Genomic DNA, 27,478 nt, shown 5'->3' on the forward strand with positions numbered 1-27,478 from the left:
TTTTCGCTAATTAGTGATGCAGCCTTTTGGCTCACAAATAAGGCTGTTGAAGAACTTCTAGGATGGCATCCGGGCTCTCCTGCCTCATTGCTCCGGGTGCCTTTGCTCCTGCGTCCCAGCAAGGGGGATGTCACCTGCATGGGCTGCGGGCACCTGGGCAAGCTGAGGAGCTTTCAGCAGAGCCTGGCAGCCAAGCAGCGAGGCTTTCACAGCTAAGGGAATCCCAGAGGAAGGGGGTAGATCCAAGGGGAGGGAGAGATTTGTTAGTCTGCACGAGCTGGAAGAACTAATTCCTCCTGGCTCTTCCTCACAGCAGCCAGGAATGGGGATAATTGTCCTTCAGTGCCCTGAACGTCACTGTTACTCAACATGCAGTTTCACGATGAGCAGCTGAGGAACACCAGGTAGATGGAAAAAAACCCACAAGAAAACAAATTAAAGCAAAGCAGATAACAGCTTCTTACTGGCAAGAGTTGCCCAGTGCTCATCTGGCTGCACAATGAACCAAGGAGCCATCATTTCCTAAAGGTATCCAGTGAGAGCAAACTAGTTAGACTGAATACCCTGGTGGTGTGTGGGCCAGCAGATGCGCCACCTCCATGTTTCGCCTCCTCCCTTCTCAGGCAGGTAGGGAGGGCAGGGACACCAAACAGCACCTCTGTCCTTAGGTTAGTGGGGGCAAGGGGTTGACATGAGGTCACACACACCGCTGAAGCAGGACAACCTGTGCCCGATGAACTATTACCAAAACAGTTCCCATGTGCAGAAAAACAACCATAAAGCCCCTACGTCTCCACGCACAGACACAATTCAACTGAATGAGAGACTGAATCACCCACACCTTAGGACTATACAGAATGAGCTGAAAAAGGGGGAGCAGAAATATAAACTGAAGCTCGAGAGAGCTGCAGATGGTCATGTCCCTCAGAACAATGCTTGGTCTCAGTACTGGCATCAAATAGACTGAACGTTCGTTAACAGGAAAATATTTTGAATTTTATTTTTTCACGTTATTATCAAGTACACAATTACAATAATGTCACACATCCCTATATGATTCTATGTATTTTGTTTTTTTCCTTTGTCTTTTTTACAAAGTGTACAGAGGGAAGGACGTATACAATATTTAACAGGGTATTTTCTACAGAACAATAATTTATATTATGTCCTTGTAAAAATCTGTACCTTTTTTAAACATTAAACTGAAACATCCATTTTATAGCATTTGCTAAGCAAATTATTTAAGAATTAAAACTAACCTGTAACTAATGTCAGTACATTAACAATAACTATAATTTCATTTTCTCTTTATACAGACAAATACATTTTACAAAATCCACTTGACCAAACCTTTAATTATTTAAAAAGAAGTTTCAACATTGTGCTTTAAAAAAAAAATGTGTATGATTCCAGGCTACATAAGAGAAAGAAAATGTGTAAAATTGTGTTCTTTGTCTTTCAGCTTATTTAAAAAAATAAAGTTCGAAATGGCTAAAATCCTCGGCAATGCTATGGGAGTTTATGCAGATTTTGTACACTTTTCAGGTTTCCAGTTAGAAAACGCTTGAACATAAGGGGAGGGAGGGGAGACACAAAGGGAATATGCGTACTGGGTTTTACTGCATCTGATTTGGCAACCAGTGGACAACAGCCAGACAGCTACGGCCATGTAGAATATCTGCTCGACTTCACGTGGGATTTCAAGGAAGGCACAGTGCAGCACACCTGGGGATTACACACTAAAGGCTCACAGCCCGTTAGTAGCAATATTATACAAGAGCGCATTGAACAAGTCCGGGGGCACTGCCAAGCAAGCATCAAAAGAAAAAGAAATTACACAATAAAGGTAGTGACATGGCATTCGACTCTTCTGAACTGCAAATTAAACACAAGTATTGCAGCTTAGAGTGAAACAGGAGGGCTGAGCAGGAACAGGGCTTGGTAAGAAAACTAAATACAAAAGGCTTAGAAGATGCACATCTGAAAGGAAACCTTTGTCCCTCTGTCACCCCAAACCTGACACCATCACTAAAATTCCTGTCCCATTTCAACACGAGGTTTGCCTGCCTAGAAACAAGAGTCAACAGCAGGCCAGGCTCCAAACTCTTCCCATTAGCGAATTGTTGGTCACAAATCTACCCTAAGCTGGCAGGCAGCTGCCTCCCAGTTCTGCAATCCATCGTCAGCCAGTGGCTTCGGAGGGAATCTGAGCAAGGGGAGCACGACCGGGGCCTAAAATCTGGCATGTACTTAAGTGGCTTGGGTTTTTTGCTCCGCACATGACTTCGTGCTCTGTAGGTTTATGCTGCAATTAGCAAACGATATGGCGCTATTTTATAATAGTCTTCAGGTGGCAAAATTGCATATAATTGTAATGTTCTCCCAGCTGTCTATAAACAGATTAAAAGAACTGGGTTAATTCTGGATAGTGTACTAATTAATAAACGGCGGCTTAACACGGCTGCTAATGGCTCAGGAAAAACATTCAATTTAGAAACAGTTCTATCATAAGTTACTTTTCTTATTAAGGATATCTACGTTAAAACACCTCTACTCCTCCTGAACACATCTGCTCCACTCCATCCCCCTCTGAAGCCCTCACTGTAAGTATCTCATTTCCAAAATAGAGACACCTCTCAGCCTTAAATTTTGTTCTCAACCGATTCACAATAAAAGCGTGACTTGAACCACAAACTGTTCTTTCAAAGAAATACTGATATACATAAAAGCATTAAGTTTGAGGTACGTTTACTGGCACGTACAGACGGTTGCAATCTATTAACTCTGTGGATGGAACAACAGTATTTTATGTTTCCAACATTAAGACAGCAGTAAACTGAAAAAAACCCAACTCATTTTTTGACAGGCAAAACCTTTCAAAGACAAAGAAGCACAGAACAATAAACACATGCGTACATGAGCATACTTTCAAATTCGACAAAGAAAGATAACAAATGCCCCAAACCACTTAAAATTTTTTTTAGCTGAAACCTGAATTAAAACGCAGAATGGTTTTCTGCAATAAAGTCAGATGTGTAACTCCTCAAATGGACAATAGTTTACCTGCCACAAAGTCTGTATAGTCAAAACAAGACAATGAGGTGGGCCCTACTGACTTGATCTTCAGCATCACAATTCCCCATTTTATACACACCTCTGACAATTTCATCAGGAGAAATTTCGTATTTTTAAAATTCACAAAACTGCATTAACATGGACACTGTGAGTATCAACAAGGTCAGTAAGATAAATATACTTAAATAAACTATTACGGTTGAAAAATTCAGTAAGAGACAGGGTTTACTTTATTAAATGCAACTTTATTGTTGCCATCTTTTCTTCATTTATTAAACAAACTGAATAGAATTCAGAACACGCTATTGAACAAAAAGTATAAAAGTCAACTAGAAGCGATAATCCTATTTTTATACAGCAACAAATCAAATGCACAGTATGTTTTTTTTGTCTTTCTTTTTTTTTTGTGTATGTGTGTGTGATCGCAGGTGATTTGCTTTAAAATAAGCTAACTGCCCGAAAGGCAAAATTCCTTTATAATTCCAGCTGTAAGTCTGTGAAAGAGACTTTAAGGCAGCCCAACATCTTTATGATGCCTCATAATGTGCTGGTTCTTCTCTGAAGGCCTTCGGAAACCTTTCTTGCAATACTCACACCGGTGAGGGTAGTCTTTTGTATGAATGGAAATAACATGCCGTTTGAAGCCTGAGGCGTCTGTAGTGCTATACTCACAGTATTCACACTGATAAACCTTCCTGCCACTGTGTGTTTTCATGTGTTTTTTCAGCTCGCTTTGTTGCCTAAAGCCCTTCCGACATCTCTTGCACCTGAACGGAAGATCCTTTGTGTGAACTGAGAGTATGTGACGGCTCAGAATGAAGGGATCTGCAATCTTAAAGTCACAATGTCTGCATTGGTGCAACTTTTTACCCTTGTGAGCTGCCACGTGTTTTTTCAGTTCCGAAGGCCTGTGAAAGCCTTTGTCGCACATATCACACTTATGAGGATAGTCTTTCGTGTGGACTGAAATTATGTGTCGTTTCAGATCACTCGAGTTTGAGCTCTTATGGTCACAATGCAAACACTGATGTGTTTTACTTTCTTGATGCATAAGCGTATGCTGCTGTAACTCTTTGGTATCTGAAAAAGTCTGGAAACAAATATCGCACTTGAGTGGCGTTTCCTTACTGTGTTTAGTCTTTACGTGTGTTTTCAAGTTAGAAGAGTCAGCGGAGCGGTATTCACAATATTGGCACTGGTAGGGTTTCTCACCAGTGTGGATTCGCATGTGCTTCTTGAGCTCTGACGGATGGCGAAATCCTTTGCCACACTCCACGCAAATGTGAGGAAAGTTCTTGCTGTGGACAGCTAAAAGGTGATGACTCAGCAACCCTTGTTCTGCTGTCTCATAATCGCAGAATTTGCACTTGTGCGTCTTATTAACTCCTTTGTCCCTGTGCACCAGCTTGTGAGTAAATAAAGTTCCCGCATGAGAGAAGCTCTTCCCACACTCATCGCACTCAATAAGCTTTTCTGTTTTGTTGGTCAGCTTATGACTCTCTAAGTGGTTATGTAAACTTATTTTTTTATTTGTAGTGTAATCACAGTCTGTACATCTGTATTTCTTCTTAGTAAGAAGGTGCTCTGGGTGGTTTTTCATGTGCCTTTTCAAGAAACCTCTAGATTTAAATTTCTTTCCACAAATCATGCAGGGGTAGACTGTCAATGGGTGACCATCAGGGCCAATGATTATTGCTGAAAAACAACAAGAAACCCTTCCTCAATATTACACAATAATATTACGCTTCAATAAATGTAATATTTCAACCTTCACAATAAGTTGAATTGTTAAATAACATCACAGTCAGACACATACACTACACTATATAATAGAATAGACTCAGGTAGGAGAAACTGAGGGAATTACTGCTTTCCTTCATTATTCTTATCAGGAGAAAGGAAATACTGTTTTTTTATGGAGACAACCAAAGCATCACCCAGCTGTTCTTCACCTTAAATAATTCTACTTTGAAGAATTCTGACTGAGCTCATGCATTAAACACATGCAGAAATGGTTGCTGGTGCAAAGAACAGCAGCCAACTTGTTAGACTGAGTATTACATAGTAAGCATAACACATGACCTTCTTTGACTTTCCACGATCTGTAAAATTTAATCTGGTAGCTGAATCACCTACTGCTGACTACAGTTCACACGTCCCCAAACTAACACCTCCTTCTTGTGCCATCTGTCACAGTTACAATCTGAAGAGGTGTCAAGCATGAATCAATGAGAACACATTTACTTATAGACACCTCAAAGCTTCGGAACTTATTTGGACTCATCCATCAGCCTGATTTGTTTACCCTGAATTTGTCTAGGCATGCTAAAAAGCTCTCTTTTCCAAAAACGTTTTAGAAGGAGAACTGACTAGGTATCTGGAAATAGAAAACGCAAACTTTAAGATTAAAATTTGCCTGGTTTACTAATTCAGTGCTAGACAAAACAGAACTCCTACAGTTAAGTCACAATTTGGAAAGGAACTCTTAGTATCATTTAAGGCAAGGCTACTAAAGAAAACAGTCAAGTGTTTTTTTAACTTTATCAGACCATAACATAGTAAGAGCAGAAATGAAATCATGCCAAAACAGCACATCTGTTCTTACAGATGCAGTTAAGAACACTGCCATGAACATCGAGGCAATTAATTTCACAATTAAAACAGAAAAGGGTATAGAAGTTATACTACCTACTACAACATATAATGTTCAGATCTTCCAGTTACTTATTGAGCTGATATAACGAAATGTGTTGTTCTATATATTTTCAATAAAGACAAAAAGCGTTTTTAAAAAGTACCGGTATGGAACACTTGATCTAACATCACCTTTAAAAAAGTAACATTTAATATTAAAATTGGTGTGGCAAGTTAAGTATATCGATTTTTAACCTTTTGCTATGATACTGATTTTTTTTCTATGTCAGGGACTGTTTCCTGTAAATCACCCCCCAATCCAAATGAGCTGTCTATTTAAACACTTGAAAATAAGATATGCATTCCCTTATGATATAGAAGTGTTGTCAACAAAGTAATCCCCCAAATAATCACTGCTTTTTAGAAGATGCTGCACATGTCACCAGCAAAGTAGATCTGGTTTTGGATAAGCATCTAGAGGAACCAGATTATCACCAGCCACTCACCTGTTTGATACTGCCTGGACTCAGGTCTTCTTTTTTTCTTTGGTTTTTGCTTAGCCAGTCTTCCAAGTCCAGCTGACTCATCTATGTGCAAAAGAGCACTTGCAGTGCCATTCCGACTTTCAATGCCATCATTATTATTACCTAACAAGATAAGTTAAACAGTTATCTACTATCATCACTCTACAGTTTATTCAAACAACAGGTTCTACGATGATAAGGGAAGAAAAGATAAACTATTATCTGGACATCTGATCAAACCATAATGATGCACAGGATGGGCTGCAAAACTTCTCTGTATGTAAACTTAGGAATTATGTGTGGTATTATGACCCTGGAAGCACTGGCTTTGTTAAGCTAATTTTACAGGAGTACACTAATGGTTTTCCATTTTACAAAGAGTACTCCTTTAAATGCAGGACTTTTGCATTTCTTTGGTTGCTAATTATGTCCAAAATGTTTAACATCAGTAAACGGTAGCATGTCACAATATTTACTGTGCCCCATTTTCTTCCAAGTCCTGAAATACATTCATGTGTGAGCTCCCATTCACTTCTGGACATCTGAATTCACCTGACTGAAGTTTCTCACACACCAATTTTCAGAACTGGAACTGTGATCAAATAATTGTTCTGAACAGCCCATAACTTGCACACAAAGTACACTACTTACTCTTTGCACACCTGATGCTTTAACACTTACAAATTCTTTCTACTGGGAACAAAGAGCATGCTCTGTATTGTATAATAGAAAAAGAAGGAAACAATCTTTGCCTCACAGAGCTTCGTGTTTGCTACACAAATGGTATCACTGGATGCAAAACAAATAAGAAAATCACAGATAAACGTATCTATAAATTCAGGAAGGTATTTACTGGCAATCAGTTTAGCATTCATCATTTAAGGGTATAAATAAATTTTAATAATAAATTTTAATAATAAATTTCACAGTTAAATATTTACTTGAATCAATAGAAGGCAACAGTTCCAAGGGAAAGCAAAGCACACAAATGAGAAAGGAAGACTGAAATGGACAAAAGTGCAAGATGGTCAATAGCTGTTTCCTTTGTAGCGTGCCAAGAATGAATAGTCACGGTTAACGTTAAGAACAAATGTATGATTTCAAGCCAGAAACAGGCACGTGCAGAGCCTGAAGATTCAGGTCTATATGCTGGCTCAAGTGTTGAACAGCAAATGTGGCAAGTGATAAACACTGAAAATGAAAACCCATTTCACATCTCACGTGCAGGAAGTTTGTGACAGGTGTGTGGAGTCCTTCTAGAGTGTAACACAAAAAAGGCCCCAAACATTTTCTAATGCTAGAATAAAATCACAAAAACTTTCTGCAATGTAAAGCACAGTGGGACTGGGCTTTGCTACAATACAGCAACAAAATAAATCTAACATTTCAATATGCCACGGCTATCAGCTCTGTTATCAGAGTTCTGAGAAGTGGAGACGACAAATCTCCACCATTTTCATGCCTTCATGCTTCACTATTCCTTCCCTTGCCCGCCACCGCTCACCTTGCATGTTAGGTTGCTTACTGCTGACAGTGCAATGACTATTGTTTCCCAAATTTTAAAATTCTCCTTTCAATTCCATCTCTCTGTTCTCAGTACACTCTGCTCCGTTTTCTTCTCCTCCAAAATCACTGAACTTTCAGTCTACAACTTTGGTTTGAGTTCACTTAATTCCATTTTTAATTCAAATTCAATGTAGCTTCTCTCCTTTCCTCTTCACCCAAACTGTGCTCACCAGCATATGACCAAAGACAAGGCTGTGGGTGCGCTACCATCCACCTCCTAAGCAACTTCCAACACACGCTGCTCCCCAAGATCTTGCCCTCCCTTGACTTACGTCCGTGATTCCAGCCCCCACTGCATTCTCAGCACTTCTCTGCCGTTTGTTTGCTGGCATCATCACCACAACCCTCATCTTGCAGACATATAACCTAAGTTCTGTCCTCTACTCCACTATTTCTTCTGCTTCATTTATTCAAAGTACGTTTAGAAGGAGAACGGGACAACACAGAAACATTTCTGAGATTTTGCTCTACCAGCTTATATAAGTTTTGGAGATCAGTTTGCATGAGTTGGTGTTCAGATAGTAACGTTCAAGAAACATGGCTCTGCATGCTGGAGAGGTTCTGCTATAACTTGAAAATGTCTCCTTCCAGCTTCTTTTTTGTGAATCAATTAATTATTTCCATTGGTTAAATCACATATTTATATGTTCCTTCAAGAAAGCATTTATCATTTTTATATTATTTTATTATTATTTAAATCAAACAAGAAGTCAGTGTTGCTTTCCACTGTTGAACTGTATCTCACATATTCCCATGTGCCTTTTCTTTTTCCCCAAAAAATAAAAATATTCAGTTCTATTCCCAAGCCAGATCTTACTGTGTCCTAAAACTGTGAAAGACAGATATACCTGAGGTGTAATTTTTCAGCTGAAAGCTCTTGTACTTCCCCTTCTATATCATGAAAATATGAAGGAAAATGCCTGTTAAAATAGGAATAAGAACCCACCTGCCTTACAGATTCTCTCTGCTTAAGGCTCATAATGCAAAGAAACCATTCTTAAACTAAAATTTTGAAAATAAACATACTACCCTCCAAAAAACAATCCCCAACATTTTGCTACAGACAGTATCACCAGGAAAAACTCTTTAAGCATTACCTACCATAAGCTGCTGCCCAAGCTATTGGCATGAAAGTTTTAATTTCAGTGTCATCAATTTGCTGTTCATGGGCCACTGCTGCATCCTCCTCTCCTACAATCACTTCCATATAAACCTCATCAGCTATTTCTGCAACATCTAAGAGAAAAAGAAGTCAAGAAAAAGTTAATAGGAACACTGAACTGTTGAAAGTGAAAATCCTTGTTCCCAAATGAAAGCCACCTACTTACTTAAGTCTTCATCTTCATGCTGAGAATCATTTACAGTCATGTAAACCATTTTCTCCCTTGGAATACGAATACTGCTATTTTGATCGAGTAATCCGACTGTGTGGTCATTCTCTGGCTCGCTCTCCACAATGTCTACTGTGCCCCCTAGTTAGGAAGACCAGAGGAAAATATTTTAAATACACTTGGTTCAAGTTCTGTGCTAAACCACAGAAAACTGGAAGTTTCTCACTCTTTAACATCAGACCCACAGCTCTTTACAGATGACTTGAGAGAAACCACAGTCTCTACTTATGCAAAATTTCAAATGTCAGGGTGGAGTATTCCAAAATGAGCATATTTTACCTAAATCATCTTCTCCAGGATCTGCTTTGAATATATAGACCTTGATGACTTCTGGACAAATGCCATCCACTTTACAAGAGCCACTTTCTGGCTCTGCTTCCATGGTAATTTCAGCAGAACCTTCTTGTTCTATCTTACCAGCATCATCCACTACAAAAACAAGTTATTACAATTATCCAGTCATCTACAGACAGACATATATGAAAGATGTTATTACTCAAATTTGGAAACAGTTTAAAATTACATTGTGATAAAGAACCTACCCATAAATACTTTATTTTTTTCATATCCTCAAAAACAACAACAACCACCGAAATAAGTTCAAGCCATATCTCCTAGTTAAGGTGGAAGTGCAAGAGTGCTGCATGAAGGACCACACCAGGCAATGCTAATAGGGAAATAATGGCTTGCGTCAAGATCACTGCAGGAAGAAACTGCACATTAGTACTTACTCTGTGGCATATTTCACTTATTCTCAGTTGTAATTGCATTCTCCTTCACAACTAACATGCTATTAACTGTTTTTTTCAAAAGCATTATCTGTTGCTCAACCCCGTCTCTAACACAAGCCAGTCAGGCCTGGTTCCTTGCAAAGTGGTGTTACTGGTGCTTCTTCAGCTGACTGGAGAGGAAATCAGTGAAAACTCCAGGAAGAAATCTCTCCACTTTTCTCTCACCCGCCCAACAACTGAGGGATCGAGTGCAGTGTCAAAACGCAGCCTGACGCTACGGCGCTGCTGAACCTATTTCACTAATTGTTCACAGTGCCCTTACTGAAAGGGAATTGTACTTCATTTTATGCTGTAGCCCTGTATACTCTCCTTACGATCGTCTCAAATTTTGCTCTCTTCCTTCCAGAAGCGCACCGACACCACGCTTCAGTTTGACTTGCCATGACTTGCTTCGGACTCCCACACAAACGTGGCCAACAGCCAGCTTTGTAAGAAACACATTTCTGATTTTTAAGATGTACTCCACAGAGGCACATGCACAAATGCACCATCTTGGTTTACCAAAAGTGGGTTTTCACGAAATAAATACTAAATACACATTCACAAAAATAAAATCCAGTATCTCAAGGCCTTCAGAGAACCTCTCGACTTCAGAAGCTTCAGAAGTTTCTTGAGTGTTGAGATTATTCAAGAATTCTTAACATCATGTCATACTTTTGTCATTTGTGACTTCACTGTTGATAAAAGTCACTTTTGGAGGCTGACATGGTTCCCCTCAGAACCATGCATGACTTCAATTCATTACAAGACATGAACTTTATACTAATGCAAGTATAAGAACAGCCCTGTAAATGCTGTAGAATTTTTAACTACTGTGCCTAGCACATACAAAATACTTAACAAAGTATGCTCACTTTACTGGCACTCATTTAACTATCCTCCTAAGTCACAGTTTTACTACTCAGTAACTGCAAGTCATCCATTTACTTTAAGATCTACTACTACCAAAAAAATTTCAAAACATTATTACTATTATTTTCCTGTCATTAAGTCAATAAATTAGCCTTTGAATTAGATAAAGCAGCACATGTTCTGTCTCAGGTATCAAACACAACTCTATTTAAGTGCAGTCTCTCAATCAGGCATCATTATTCACAAAGAAATACGAATAACATTAAATTATGAAGCACTAAAATGAATTTATCACCTTCCTCACTAAAAGAGCAACAGAAAAAACATTACATACTCTTATGGCAAGTTCATGATCAATGACCACCATACAGAATGTTTCAAGCAGTACAATGTTTAAAAAATTATTTCGTGCCACAAATGGCAACGTAACATCTTGCAGCTGAAACCACAAAGCATTTCAAAAGTAAAAACCTTAAGATGTTTTTTTGATTCGTGTTAACAACATAGCTACACAGTACGCATATTCAGTTATTGAGCAGAATTTCATAAATTCTTTGGCATATGCATGAAATACCAAACGTCACTGGAACTTTTGACAAAAAGAAAACTTCCTTTCATTCCTACGCTAGATTTATGTAGTTGCTCTCCCATAACTTGGCTGTTCCCAGTGTCACGCACGTGTACTTGGAAGGCTTTCAAATCAGCGTAGACTGATTTTACAATGCTGAAGCCCAAGTGGACGTCTGCCACCCAGTTCAACTCACGCTGGAACCAATCAAAGAGGAAACAAACCTACATGTGCCATGTGAAATAGGCTGGTTTCTTTTAACTACAATAGAGTTTTTTACCTCCATACATTAATGGAAGTATCCACTGCTAATATTCACACAATGGAAGAATTCTAGATCTTAAAAATATGCCACTTTTACTCTTGGAAGTAAGTTCTCCAAGCTTCAAAGTAATCTTTTAGACAACACGATTTTAAAAAGGGGAAAAAAAAAAAAAAGTCATTATATGATTTGGAGTTTGTTTATCCCTGATTTCCCTCTATATTCAACAGCGTTTTCAAAATGTAACAACTGGCTTAAATATTTTTTAACAGCACCATTAAAATGTGTAAGAATATTAGGCAAACTTTTCTCATCTGAAAGGAAAATATTTCACTCTCAGCAGGTAGTAAAACTTGAAAAACTGAAGTACCTGAAGGGCTTAAAAAGTTATAGTATTCGCAGAATAGTAGCAAACAGGTAGCAGGAAGAAAAGTAGGGTGGAAAGAAAAAGTTAGAAAAAAGATAAAAATCAGAAGAATAATAATATCTTTTTGGTTGGAAAATGATCCCTCAGGATCATCCAGCCCAACCGTTAACTCAACACTGTCACTAAACCATGACCCTAAGAACCTCTTCTATGCATCTTTTAAACACCTCCAGGGATGGTGACTCAGCCACTTTCCCTGAGACAAAGAAGGCAAACAGAACGGGTAACTATCACACCAAGCAGCATTTTCTTGCAGTCTTTTATTCCTAACTAGAAAAATGCAAATATCTGTAACTGTCTCTATTTTTTAATGGCTTCCATAAGCTTTTACATTTATTCTTTCCTACTATTTCTCCTCTAGATGGGGTTAATGAGGAAGTTCCCAAGTGATTCTCTCTGCTGCTAAAAAAAATACATACAATAGGATACTTGCCTGCTTACAAAATAAACAACCCTATTTAACCATTCTTAATGAAAAAGGCCACTGCTAACTTTTCTGTTTTCTCTAAAATAGACAAAGAGCATGCTGTATTCCCCAGACAGACTTTCTTCAGTTATCTGTGATAGAAACATTTTACTTGCACTTCACTTGATAGCAGAGAATTCCTCATCCACTGAAAGTTACTTCTACTGTCCAGTTATTTCTTAAATGGCAAAGCAGGTATCCTAAGCTGTTGGAAAACAGAAATCTGTTCTATTTTTATTTTAATGTAAATGCCATTGCCACATGATCAACAGTACAGCCTGCACATCTGAAGCTCCCCTCAGGGCAGCAATCTAGCAGAGATCTTCCTGAGCACCACACTGGTATCTAACACTTGTCCTTCTCTCACTGCTGTCCCCAGCACACAAATCAGACAAAGCTCCAAGGTATCACTCAGGGAACTCTAATCTACCCCACCCCTCATGGTAACCTCCTGAGCAGCTTCCTTTGCAACAGCAGCTGCTGCTGTTCCAGCGGTCAGGCAGAAGCTCGGCAGCAAGTTCCACTTCACAGAAAGAAAAAAGTCATTTCCTGCATCTTTAAGAACCTCCAGGGAAAAAGACGAGGGTACTTCTTCATGCTAAAAAGGCAAATAAAATCATTTTGTGTTCCTGACTGAAATCTACTGGATGGCTCTAAGGAAGGCATGAACTTTATGGCTTTTTTGATCAGATCCACTGCTTTCAATTTAAGCATCCAACGAGGATGAGAAAATATAGGTTTCACCTATACCAATGAAAAGATGCAATCATTATTCTCTTTGAGTACCCTGGGTTCTGATTCTGTAATGAAAAGTGCTAATCCAAAGACAACAAATACAAGACATGCCTGACTCAGAGCAAAGTAAGGATATGAATGGACATAACACAGCCCCTGTATTAGCAAACATCCTAGAACTTCCTAAAACTGCAGCTAAAACTTTGTGAGGCCACCTGTCCCTTTCTCCAGATCCCCTTTGTCAAACTTACTTTGCGTCTCACCATTTTTACTGCAGCTAAGTATGAGTATTATCAGAATACAACTTTCTGTCTTATGGAATGAGTTCATGCCAGAGCATGTCTTTATTTGCCAAACAGAATAAAATCAGACAAGCAAAAATCTTAATTTCCATCTTATGGCCAGGTGTAAAGCAATACTTTCCTTGGTTAGTAAATGCTGGGGGTGGGGGATTGTTTTGACAAACACTAGCTAATCTCACCATTACTGCTTCATTTATGGAGAAACTATTTTCCAAGTCTCAAAATTTGCTACCAAATAATTAGTGCCAGTGTGAGTCAGTACACAATTTATCCTTCCCTGACCAAACTCATGAGCTGGCTTGTTATGGTATATGTGAAAGGAAAAATGATTTAGCAAACTCCCTAGGCCCTTTTCAAGCTACTAACTAGCAGCAGTTTGCTTGCTTTGTTGAGTAAGTATCTGATTCTGCTCTGCTTTAAGTGCCCCAAATATACCATCAATCCAAAATGAAGCTTGAGGGCAAAGTATCCAAGAAAAAAAGGTGAGTACATCAAAAGGTAAGTGATAATATGAGCTGTGCCAAGAAACATTATGTTGGAAATTAAAAAAACAAAGACCTATCAATGCAGAAACTAAATTAAATCTAAATGGGAAAAGAAATGTTAAAATACTGAATTTATTGAAGCAAAGCCACAGAATGAAACCTACTGGGACTATACTTTTTGAAAAGACAAACCAGCCTGAAATCAAGGTAAAAACACAACATTAAAAAAGTACACCTGGGTTAGTCATTTCAAAACAGATATATTCAGGATAAAGCTAAGAAAATCATCTTATTTTAATAAAATCTATGTAGATTCAGTTCATTAGGGACAAAAATGTAAATGCTTGAAGAAAGAGACACAAGAAGAAGACAGCAAAAAGATTTTGCCAATAACTTCCACTGAAGAATACAGACTGAGAGACCTTCAACAGAAAGAACACGAACTGTCATACTTTGTTTCTTAAGTGTCTCGATAAAAGAGGATGGGCAAAAGCATACTGAAGAACACAGTCTAGCTCCCAGATTTGAGAATCAGCTTCATTTGGCTACTTCAATGGCAGACAAAATTACATTCCAACATCTGCCCCAGCAGTCCAGGGAGGTTTGCCAAAATCAAGCATGAATTTACAGGTCAGGATGAAAAAATCAAAAACTAGGCTGATGTTACTACTTTTTAAAATCCATCTAAGTTTAACTGAAGAACTGAGACAGTCAACAGACCAATAAACACATACACTACCAACACAACAAAATAAAAAAGAAAAAAAAAAAAAAGGAGAGATAAATTCAAATAATGTTTTCCATACAATAAAGAGACTATTTGGCAAGATAGTCTTTACTTCACAGAAAAGCACCAGACTGACTTCACAACCAGAAGAACTTGTTATGCAGGCTTTAAACACAGTAGGTGGTAATAGGGAACTTCCCTTTAAAATGAACTGTAGAACATTCTCAACATTTTAAACACAGATAGAAAGGATGCATGTTTTGCAGCATAACCATTATTTTAAATGCTTGCTTATTTAAGGTTCTGAATCTAAACAAAGCACATTGCAAGACCATCAAGAAGCAGTATTAAATAGAGTATGAAACTGCAGAAATACATGACTGAGAACAGAATATCCCAGCACAACAGAACAATGAAATTCCTGTGTTTTCTGACAGTTGCCACCTGTTGACGACTGGTATATTTAGGACAACTTCCTAGCTGAGTGAGTATGTTAGGGATCATGCAATACAGCACCCGCCAAGACATTCTGTCCTCATTCAGCCACTGGCAATGGTTGAATGGGACACGCACCTACCCACCCCTCTGACTTGAATTTACACATACACAGTCTGCAAAGTGTTCCCATGACTGCAGCTCTGCAGGTCTCACTCTGCTGCCCGTGCTGTGGGATGACAACCTGAAGGGGAGGGGCGAGCAGAGAGACAGGTGCAACAGCATCTTCAAGAGCGAAGTCAGGGATAAGAACCAGGTAAGGATCACCACAAGAGTCTTGACAGTCAGGCCTCAATCATCCATAGGTGGATTATTCACTTTGTTGCCTAACTATGTCACAGGTGTGGTGGCATTTGGGCTGCTTTCAGCTGACCTAACTCAGGTCTAGACCCAGAAAGTTGTATCTGTACCATAAGGTACAGAGTGCATTTATTTATGAGTTTGGATTAATGCTATTTCAGAGAGGAGCATCCCTGATCTATTTCACCTCAGTACGATCTTGCAGCTTAATTTTACAATATTGTGTGTTATCCATATTTTACACTACCCCATTTCATTGTTTTCCCAGATAATAGAGAATTAACTGTACCTCATATAAACTCAAAACATGGCTGCACAAGGTTACTCACGCAACACAAGAGATGATAAATTAAGAAATACAGTGATCCTAGGCAAGGAGAAGCAACATTAAAATCCATAAGTACAGAATATAAAATTAAAACAAGTTATTATACATTTCATAAAAGTGTCCAAAGGGGGAAAAAATAAAATAGAAAAGGGTAACTGAAGCAGAGCATGAAGTATGCCTCATCAATAAAGTCACTTAATGACAGACAAAAGTGAAGTGCCTAAAATGGCAATTAACCAAATCAGCCTAACAAAGCTTTTTGATTTCTACGACAAACAAATGTTCAGCAGTGACACTGATATGATGTTCCCAGGTTATGCATTGAATAAGCATTATAAGTTACATTCTTAAGAGTAAGCTCTAGTTTGCACAAATGGATATCCTCAGTAGAAAAAGGACTGATGATATGCTCTGTTTTTCTCCACCCTCTACTTTTAAGTCTTTTGAAATATGATTGAACATGATTGCACCAGTGTCCCTAAAGGAGACGAAGATATTCATGGTTGCTCTGCAGCTGTGAGCAGCAATAGCTACTCTTTTTGTTAGCAGCATACCTCCATCCTTTGCTTAATCAAAAGAAGAAAGCACATTCTAACAGCAAAGAAAACCATATTGTTGCCTGTACCTAACCATAAATGAAGTGGAGGGAGCCTAGCAAAAAACAGGACAAAGATAACAAATCGTCACGTGGAGTGCTAAAAAAGAGGATTTTTTACTTTCCCTTTTCCATGAATTTTTGTTTGTTTGTTTCCTTAATGTCTTGGCAGTAGTCTTGGTAACTTGCATATACATTCATTTTCAAACAACGTCACTTTCATTTTTGTTCAGTTCTTACTAATACATGGCATTTAGTTTACCAGAATTCTTACTCTTTTGTTCATACACTATAAAATGCTACAGAAATAATTTATAATCAGACATGCATTTGCCAGTATTTCTCTCCCTTAACTTCACCAGCATTTTTAGCTGGTATATGTTCTTAAAAATACCCCCATTTGAGTGCATTTGTGAGATGTGCATTTCATTAACTAAAACAGTAAATCTCCCTCAGATATTTAAAGCACCACCTAGGCCCATATATTAAGAATTTCAATGGCTTTACCCAGACACTTACAGGAAATCATAAGGTAATCTTCACAATTGCCCTTTTCATCTTGATGTTCCACAGGAATTCCATTGGCATCGATCACTGCCTCTGATGCACAGTCTGCCACCAAGACTTCTTCAGAAACAACATCTGTTCCCAGAGTATCAGTGACAATATCTGCCTCTTCAACATTATCATGAACTACATGTTCTACATGTCCAACTTCAGGTACATGCATTGACTCACTTGTCAGTACATGTTCTGGTATAGACATTGCTTCTGCTGTTATGTCAGAAGCTAAAACATCATCTGGGACAGTGCAATGAGCCAGAGAAACCTCTTCGGCTACATCTGTGTCCAGCACTTGCTCAGGAATAATGACAGTTTCAGATACGTCTGGCTCCTCCATGATGTCTGGGCACTGAACATCCTCAATAACAACATCCTCAATGACATCTTGGATTACTACCGAATCTGGATCATCAGGAACAAAATTATGCACAGTTATATCTGAGTCGACTACATCTGAAACAAATACTGTTTCCTGTACTTCCACAACAATCTGATCTCCATCCATATGTCCTGCATCAGCTCCTGAAAAACATGATTAAAATACCAATTAAATTGCAAAACTAACTCAGATTAAGTGGTTAATAATTGAAATTACTTCTATTTTACTTCAAGTTGTACACTATGCTGCAATTTAGTAAAACAGGCATAATACCCTATAAGCATTTAAGATAAGCAGATATATGGGGAGCTGATAAAGCAAGTCCTAAGCAGGTGCTAACAGAACATTTTCTCTTCTGGAAAAGGTTACAACTTTTCAGACCCCCCCCCAATACCCAAACAACTATTACTTGACAAAACAGCAGCTCATTCATATTGCTCTGAGTAACAAAAACAACGAAAAATGGAAAGCAACTACTCTATACAAAAGCATTGATGCAGTACAGGACTTCTAAGCAAAGACAAACAAACAGCCAATAGTATCTAATGTGAACACTTATCTACATGTTATCTCATGACCGACCTGTTGGATCAAAAAAGGCATTTGGCTCATGTGGCTGCAATTCAAGACCATCTTCATCCATGGCCTTTAATTCTCATCAGTCACAGTGTCTGTAAGAGGTAAAGAAGACAGGTTATTTAACTCATATTATGCTATGAATATTGCCTCTTCCTGTGCAGCGAAAAGCAGAAATTTTCGGTGCCTGGCAGTTAACAGGTGACACCTCTTGACTTTAAGATGGACCAGATTTCACTCAGAGCACCTCTGTTTGGGATCCCAGAAATACTATTCTAGAATACCAAACACCCAGGGTCTGAGTAAGAGAAGGATGAGCTCCAGCACTCCAGGTCCATTTATCAAAACCCCAGAGCTCCACAAACACAGAAGCAGCTGATAAAGGGATAAGAAAATATTATGTCCTTATAATCTTACAAAGAAAAAAAAAAAAGACAACGCCAAGACAAGTTCACACTCAAGTCTTTTTTGCATTATGAGGAATACAGCGTTGTCAAATCAAAGTTTGATAAGGTAAGTTAAAGGCAGACAGCCAATAATCTGAAATGCACACAGCTTTTGATTCCCCTCTGTCCACACTCCGGCACTATCAATGTAAACTGCTTCCAGAACATAACACCATATGTTTTCAACACCCAGATGCTTGAATATTTTAAAAACTTCTGCCCCAAGACAAAGTACCTGTTTGGTTTTGTACTAAAAAATATTACCAGTTCTCAAAAATTACCAATGCCATATGCTACCAGATTTCTTTGAACAGAATGTTAACGTATCTTCAACGTATAATAAGATTTCCATTTTTTTTTAACAAAACTACAAAACAAGACCACAAAGTTAAAATACCAACTAAAATCTGAAACTGCAGTCTAAATTTTGCTGCTTACATATGTGCGTTATAACTAGGATCAGGCAAACTTAGTTGGGTAAAATGTGATCTAACATAAACTTGTACTACTTCCTTGCACTTAGTCCAACTAGTTTCCTAAGTGCAGAACCAGTGAGAGGCAAGAGAATGTTGCTACACATTTCTGCTCATGTTTCTGTATAGATCAAGATGCAATTCTCCTTCCTTCAAACTTTTTTCACAGAGACAGGCAGAAATCTCCCCATTCCTGTGATACTTTCACGAAAGACCTAGAAAAAACATTAAGATTCTGCCCAAGATTTCCATAAGAACCATAAGCTTTCCAAATTACATCAACTAACATTTATATTAATTAAGTCTTCAAGGGGAAAAGTTCTATACAAAAAATTAACAACTATGCCAAACCACAAGTCTACAACCATAATCTGCAGCAAGCATTTTCTAGACTTCACTATTTTTTCTAGCTCAACTTCTCTCAGCTCTTTGCAGCTAAAGACCTAATTCATATATAAGAAAAAAAAAAATTTACAAGTTGAAGGAGAAATATAGCCAGAAATTGACCTGGAGGAAATGCAACAGCAGTCCAATAATTTTCCAAGGGGTCCCATATTTGTGTGATGTTCGGTTGGAAGGCCCCTATATTTTAAAGACTGCTGCGCTAACAAATCATTGTGGTGTCCATCTGGACATAAATTGCCTCACAATTGTTCTGTCAAGCATTTCTGTCAGAAGCACCCACTATTAACAGGAACAGCTCTTCACAAAGATGCTTTTTTTCAGAACTAAGAGCAGAAGAAAAGTGTTTCTCAGCCTCTGATACAAGACACAGCTTGACTGATGGCAACCAACTTCTGCCATGCCACAGAAACAAGAACGGAATAACAAGGTTTCACACCGTCATTTAAGCAATAATTATTCATACCCAACTAGGTTTACTTCTATTTATTCAGTATACACCTAGCCAATCTATCACAAATGTCTTCCCTGTTCATGTTGCCATTTTTTCTGTGTTGTCTTCAGTGTTTAGTTTCATCTTTTCTGTTGCTTCTCCTCCAACTTCTTGTGTCCTGGTACCTACCCTGTTTCCCCAAAAATAAGCCCTAGCATGATTCTTCAGGATTTTTGAAGATGTTCGAAACACAAGCCTTACTCCAAAAATAAGCCCTAGTTACAGTTCATAAAAAGTCAATTTAATTATGTCCAGGCAGCTATACTTGTCAAAAAGGGAATCTTTGGGAACAAAAATTAATACAAGACCCTGTCTTATTTTCAGGAAAACAGGGTGTATTATGTTCCTTACCTCCTCACATGCTTATTTAATTTCTCCAGCTTGTAACTACAGCACACTCCCAACCTTTCCTCAAAGCCGTGCTACTGATCAATTTGTAGCAAAGATTGTACCAACAATTCAGTGAGTTTTTTTTCTGGAGGAGGCAAGGGGGGGGATTAAGGGTTGGAAGAAATAAACCGCCTCTCTCCTTAGGTGATACACACGTAAGAAGCCAGCACTCGCTGTCCAGCTCTCTGGGAAAAGTCAAGATGCTGTTTCTGCCTGTGCTTTTGAGGACATTAGTCTCTGTTTGGCTGGGACCCAACCAGCTTGAAGCACCAGTTCACCACTAGCTACTGGAAGAACTGGCATTCGTTTTCTCCACTTCCTGCTTTCATCACCCACCTGACCACCACTCCACCACAAATTCCTGCTTCCCATGATTCACTTGCTTGCACTTTCTGTATCGCACCCTCTCCCCACTTAGGTCTGAGTGACGCCCTCCTTCATTGTCCATCCACCCTCCTCACCCATGAGGCCCAGAGGTTGCCACCACTACTTCCCAGCGCCCAGAATGTGTCATCTCTTCACTGCTGCCCAGATTCCAGTCAACAAACACTAAAACCAACAAGTTTGAGGTGTTCACAATAGCACAGTTCCGTGTGCCACCAGCAGTGACAGGCCACCAGACCTGCAACCACACATTCTGCACAAGCGTGGCCTCTTCTCTACTGGCAAGGCCTTGTCACCTACAGGGGCATAATATGCTGCAAAACGAAGGCTCAGTTTCTGTACAAACTGAAGAAGTTTCCCAGGAACATGACTTTTCAAGACTGAGTCTTTAAAAGGTCACAGATGTATACTTTGGTACTTGTTCCAAAGGAGAAGGAAAAAAACCCAACCCTTTCAGTGAATGAGTTTCTTCCTAAATAAGGTTTCCCATAATGCTCTTTTGCATCCAGACCCAGCCAATGAATTCATATGCACAAATCCTTACTCCCGTGCAGGACGATCCAGGCTTCTAAAAGTGCTCCACTAGGGCACAGAATCTACCTCCACAGAAATTTGCTGCGGCAAGAGGACCAAAAGAGGATGCAAGTGTTTAAAAAAAGGATTTGACTACACTATCTAAAATTACATAGGTGCCTAAAATGAAATCTGCAGTCCAAAAAGGCATCAAGACATTCATTCATGGATGGGGGAAAAAAAATTCTCTAAACATTTCCTGAAATAATTTCAAGGTTTGGATACTCTAACCAATAGATGAGAAAACACTGTGTTTCTTGCTGCTTGCTCTTCTTCTGAGCCAGCACAGGGGCCCAAGACACAGCCAGGCAAAGGAAGATACAGCATGTGGTTCTGCACCAACCGGCAGCTCTATGAGGAAGACGCTGGTCTGCAACACAGGAAATGCCAGAGCTGCTTCTTGAGAGCACCACACTGAACACCTCTAAATTCTCTGGCAAGCACCCTAAGCTCCATGGTACCATAAGGCTAAGAAGCAATTCCAGTAGTGCATTTTCCTGCAAGATTTACAGAAGGGCAGAAACTCCTCTCAATTCTGTCAAAATATTCCAGTCGACACTCACCTCAGGAGCAGGTTTCGGCACCAAAGCAGACAGAATCAGTTTTCAGTTCTGGTTTGGGAACCTAAACTCCCAAAGAGAAGAAGCTGCCCAGCCATGGCGCTACATTTAGTCCTTCTCAACGCCCAAATCTACAGGGCATTTTGTTCAAATCTCAGTAATTTGGGAACTGTTCTTCTGTGCCTATAACAGAAAAAGCCTAGGCAGATAAAACCAGGTTTTATACCTCTGAAATTAACTAAATACCTACATCATCTTTACTTGGCTTGGGTCTATGCCAGCTTCACATGGATTGAGAACTAGTACAACTCTGAAATACACCTATTTCCACTTGTAAAGTTAATTCTTACATATTGATTTTTACCTATTTATTCGGAGAAGCTGGTTTGGTTTTTCTGAAGGTCAAGGCAGTATTTTCAAATGCAAGGACAGAAAAGAATTATATATTAATGGAAAGTATTAAGCTATGAGCAATAAAGTAACCTTCAAAAATAAAAATGGATATTTTCTGAAAATCTGATCTCTGGTACAATCAGTCAAGAAAAGCTCTTGTTACATTATAATCCTTGACTCAACAGGCCTAGCAAGGTAATAAAGATGAAATAAAAAAACAGACAAGCTGTCACTTTTTAAAGAGAGAACAACTTTAAAAATAGAGTTCCATAGAAGAAAGAGCTTTAATACGCCACAGAAACTGTCAGTTTCTCTGCTCTCACCAAAAAAAGGAAAAAATGAAAATGGGAAGAAAGGAAAAAGGAAACTTCAGAAAAGCCATCCTTATGAAAAATAAATGTATAACATAGTCCATTGCCTGCTCCTAATGAAAGAGGAGTACATCTGTTTATTCGCAGTAAGGGCATCAACCCAATACCGATGCAGCAAAACTCTGACCCTTCCCAAAAAATCAACTTATAAACAGCAAAAATTCCCCATGTCCAAGCCCTGACCACGATCAACGCTGAGATGACTTTAGTGTACAACTATAACAAAGTTCCCATCATGCCTTGCCACATCCCATTAAAAATTGCAGCACGCCTTGCATGTCCCAATTGAGTGAGAGCCCCAAGCTGCCCGAAGCTTTGCTGTGGTTATGAGACAGCTGTGGGTTCCATCTAAACTCCTGCTGCAGTGTCACAACTCTCCCTACATGACCCACTTAGGGAGAATATCATGGACACACACGCTCTCAATCACACACACGTGAAGGGTAAAAAAAAATATATACTTCTATAGCATCTAATTCCTATCTTGGAAATACATCCCACGATTATTAGGTCAAAAAATTGAAGAATATAAACGATGTTACAAATGCGACGGTGTAATCATTTAGCTGTTTATTTCTTGATGCATCTCCTTCAGTTTTGGCAGGAGAATCAGTACTGCCGTTTTCATTACGATTTCATTAAAAAAAAACTAAAAAAACAAAAACAACAAAAAAAAGGTTGTTTCCTCTTTGTTGTAGTTCAGTGGTGCAGGCATTTCCAGAAACCAGTTAAAACAAAAAGGGGTGGGGGAGGAAGAGATTTCTCCATATTTCATAGGGATGTTGTGCATTAGACAACACCTAAGCTAATTCTTAAGGAAACCTCAATTAAGGAAAATAACCAGTCCCTGGCGAGCCTTTGAAACTACCTTCCACTCAGCTGGGGGCCTGTGCAAGAGACGGGACGGCCAAGGGGGAGCAGAAGCCTGCACCAAGTGGGAGCCCCAAGGGGTCAGGGAAGCCCCCAAGGCATTGGGGGCCCCGCGCCTCCGCACCCCGTGAGGCGGCCGCGACAAGGAGGCTGAGTGCGAACCTCGCACCGCTGCCCGGATTCCCGGCCGGCCGGCAGGAAAGGTGATGTCGGGGCTGGCAAGAAACCGCTGGCAGCCCCGGCGAGGCCGCGCAGGAAGCCGCCACGGGCCGGAAAGCGCCGAGCTCCCCTGTGACTCGCTGGCTGGCAGGCGCCGAAACGGGGAGGAGGGAGAGGCAGGGGAGAGGAGGGAGAAGCGGGGGTGGGAAGGCTACGGGCTCTCGCTCTCCGGAGCCTGCGGCCCGGCGCTGCGATGAACGGGGCGAGGGGCTCCCCCCTCCGGCCCGGCCCGGCCTGCGCGGAGGCACTGGCTATGGCGAGCGATTAATTCAAGATGGCGCCCGGCGCCCTCCACCTCCCCCCCCCCCCGCGCGCCGCCATTTTGTCTCCTCCTCCAGACAGTCTCCAAACCCCCTCGGCCGGGCCTGGGGCCTGGCACCGACCTCGTCTGTCTCCCCTCGGGCCCGCAACCACCCCCCTCCGTTTCCGCTCCCCTCATACCGCCTCCCCCGCTGCCCAGTGCCACGCTGGGTGTGCAGAACACGCCGACCCAGGCCCTGCGGCCCGCTCTTTTGCCGGAGCTCTGGCGCGGCCTAGCTGCGGCCTCCTCGGGGCCTGCGCTGCGGCCTGGTGCGGGCAGGGGAAGGCCCGGGCCGGGCCGGGCGGCGGGGCCCAGCCCCGGGGCTGCTTACCGTGCGGGTGGCGGGCGGCGGCGCTCGCCTTGGCGCGGCCTCTCTCAGCGCGACTGGGCCGAGCGCGGCGGCGGCGGCGGCGGCTGCGGCGGGGCGGGCGGGCGGGAGGGGAGGGAGGGGCCGAGCTCGGAGCTGAGTGGAAGCGGCCAAGCTCCCCGGGCCGGGCCCGCCGTCAGCACGTCACGTCACTGCCCGAGAGAGACCCAGGAAAAGGCGGAAGGGAGCGCGCCGCCGCCGCTACCCGCCACCGCGGGCCAGCCGTTCGCTGGGGCCGGGGCCGCCGGGTGGGCCTGGGGCCGCTGCCGGGCCAGGCGAGCCGGCGCGGGTAGGGGTGGTGGTGGCGCGGGGAGGGGGGGGGGAAGAGAGGCAGGCGCGGCGGCGCTCGGCTCCCTGCGACTCCTCCTGCAGCCGCCTCCGCCGCAGCTCGGCCGCAAAGCGCCGCTCGGGGCTCGGCGTGCGCCCCCGAAGCGAAGCGGCTGCCCCGGGGACCCCCCCCTCCCCTCCCGGCCCCTCCATGCTGGCGCCGCCCGGGCGAGCCTCCCCCGCCCTCCGCCTCCCGCGGCCGCCATCCCGCGGCGCCGGGTACCAGGCCTGCGGCCCAGCCTGGCCCTGCTCCGCCCGGGGGTAAGGGCCGGTGGGCTCTGCGTTTCAGCCACTATGTTTAACTTGCATCTGCGCGGCGGGGGGACCGGGAGGTGGATTTTTTTAGGTTGCGGAAACTCCGCGCTGGGGCGGACACGGGCCTTGGGCCGGGGCTTGCGTGGCCTCCGGTCATCCCGGTGCGGGGAGCGGCTACCAGTGGGAGTTATGGCGAATAACAACAACAACACCACCACCACCACAAGGATGGTGGGCCGGCAGGCGCTGCTGGAGCCCCGACTCTCCACGCGGAAGGCGGCCCTTCCACGCGTGACGGACGGCGCGCCCCGCGGGCACTGACCAGAGCTGCGTCCCCCGGGAACGGCACTACGGGGCGTGGGGGAAGGGTTCGCCTTTTGTGGACAGTAGAAAATTTGAAAAATAGTTTGAAAATTTGTAATAATGTTTCTTCATCCTTGACCTGAAAGTTAATCAGAATTTTTTTTTTAAGAGAACAATTGATGTTGATCCATGAAAGATGCATCCTAAAGTTTTCGAGGCATCCGAAATTACATACAATGATTTACCTCAGGGAGGTGAGGAGGTACATCCAATTCTGTTGGAGTTGTGTAATTTTGGGGTCAGGGCTTGAGGAGTCTACTTCACATGTTGTTCTTGCTGTTTAAGTAAACTGGAAGGAAATTTGCTGTTGCACTTATCAAATTATGCAAATGTGACTTACTTGGTCATGAGCAGCATCTGTGCACTGTTTAGGTTGCGAATGAGCCTTTGGGTTCAGCTTTGACTTGGCTTTAATTTTATACACTTTTTTTCTGTCTTATCACACAGGATTAAAAAGTAATTTGGGTGATGTTTGTAGTTTATTTCAGTATAACTTATGGTAAACATGTACCCTGCACTGTGCAAATTTTAACAATGATACTGAGAACAGAAGAAGAACCATAATACTTCAAAAAATAATTCCTTTTATTTAATTACATGAAGGCTAAATCAGCCCAAATGTGTATTACAGGAGGTCCTAAAATATTTACCTTAAAAAGAATTGGTGAGCTTGACTATACTTGTGATATTAATGTAAAATAGTCTTCAGTAAATATTCTTGTCAGGATGGAAGAGGCCAAAGGAACAAGAGCAGAGAAAGACGAAGAAAGATCCATAATCAACAGCAAGGTAGATCTAACACAGAGTAGTAGAAAATGGTCAGACTATTAATTGGTTTTATTTATGCATTGATCCTTGGTTGGAACATGTCTCTGGTAGTTTGTATTTTGCAATGATTTTGTAGAAGCTAGGCCATTAAAATGGTTCTAAGGGACTGGAGCATCCAATGTATGAGGAGAGGCTGAGGGACAAGGAGTGATTAGCACAAACATGGGAAAATAAATGTAAGGAAAAAAATATATTAATTTGTTTCAACAGTAGAACAGGTTTCCCAGAGAGATTGTCAAGTTTTCATCTTTGGAGAGGATACTCAAAACCCAACTGGACACAGCTGTAAGCAACCTGCTGTAGCTGACTCTGCTCTGAGCAGCAGGATTGGACTAGATGGTCTGCAGAGGTACCTTCCAACTTGAATGATTCTCCAATTTTTAAGCCAGTTTTTCCAACAAATGTAAAATGCATGGAAAGTTATAATGAACAGCAGAATATCCTATTAGGTCTTTGGTTCCAAGGATGTTTTAATCAATATGCCGTTCACAAAGGGAAAGGAAGTTCCGAATACTTACATCCAAATGTTATGTCATTGCAGGAGAAGACCTGGGAAAAGCTGTGATTCCATTGAAAGGCAAATGGCTGGGTGTTTTGTAAAGACCTGAATCTTAACTTGTTGACTGGTTGGCCATTCAACCTGTGGCCATATAATTGTTTCACCTTTATCCCTTTGTTCTTTACTACTCAGGAGCTTTTGAGTCATTAGAGAGACAATTTGTCCTGATGCAGCAGTCAGCTAAATACCCTCAGCCATGATCGTTTCCAGTAGGCTACAAACACCCCAGTTTGATCAGAAACTGGGTAACTCCCACTGGTGGAGCTGCCAGAAAGGAAGCCGTGTTTACAACTGATACTCAGCCCTTTCTCTCTTGCAGCTCATGGAAAAGTCCAAGGTTGGAATGCACTTAACTGCAGATAGAGTAGGTATGCTTGCACCACTTTGTAACAACATGGGTTAACTTGCTTGCACAAACATTTTTGTACCTTGCATTTTTTGAAATGGAGTAGGCAAATGGTGAAAATACATTGTAAGCAATAGGATTTTTGACCTTAGTGATTGGGTTGGGTCAGATTTTATACAACAGAGACAGAATATAGCTTGTGTTTAGAAGTTCATAGCTCAGTTGTTCACAGTCCTGTGAACAGAGCCCTTACCTCCTGACTCTTAATTCTACCTGTGATCCAGTGTTTCTTTGTATTTTGCCCCAGAGCTTGTTTTAGTGTTGCTCAGTGGTAGATACCATGCTGTTTCTGACTTTGCCCTCACAAAAGCAAATTAAGCTGGTGGCTTTTGTGGAATGTCCTCTTAAAATTATAGTAGTGCTTAGCAGTCAGGGAGTTAGTTCTGAAGTTACGTGCTGGTAATTTCTTATATTTAATTATCATGTTGGTTATTATGACATTTTTATCAAGTTCCG

The 27,478-nt window shown here is 41.2% G+C and overlaps 1 protein-coding gene across 2 annotated transcripts; it reads right to left on the reverse strand.

Moving 5' to 3' along the window:
• Positions 1-974: 974 nt before the first annotated feature.
• Positions 975-25,219, reverse strand: ZFX (zinc finger protein X-linked). Of its 2 annotated transcripts, XM_071812242.1 has the most exons (9): positions 24,249-24,330; positions 21,767-21,946; positions 18,049-18,137; positions 17,043-17,609; positions 9,470-9,619; positions 9,128-9,271; positions 8,901-9,035; positions 6,216-6,356; positions 975-4,770 (listed from the first exon to the last, which is right to left on the reverse strand). In XM_071812242.1, the coding sequence occupies exons 3-9, from the start codon at positions 18,107-18,109 to the stop codon at positions 3,584-3,586; spliced, it is 2,385 nt and encodes a 794-aa protein (XP_071668343.1). In that variant the 5' UTR covers positions 18,110-18,137; positions 21,767-21,946; positions 24,249-24,330; the 3' UTR covers positions 975-3,583. The 2 variants fall into 2 exon arrangements, with proteins under 2 accessions (XP_071668343.1, XP_065715383.1); XM_065859311.2 differs by lacking the exon at positions 21,767-21,946 and having other exon boundaries at positions 24,249-25,219.
• Positions 25,220-27,478: the final 2,259 nt, after the last annotated feature.

This window comes from Patagioenas fasciata, chromosome 1, assembly GCF_037038585.1.
Source record: "Patagioenas fasciata isolate bPatFas1 chromosome 1, bPatFas1.hap1, whole genome shotgun sequence".
Taxonomy (NCBI): Eukaryota; Metazoa; Chordata; class Aves; order Columbiformes; family Columbidae; genus Patagioenas; species Patagioenas fasciata.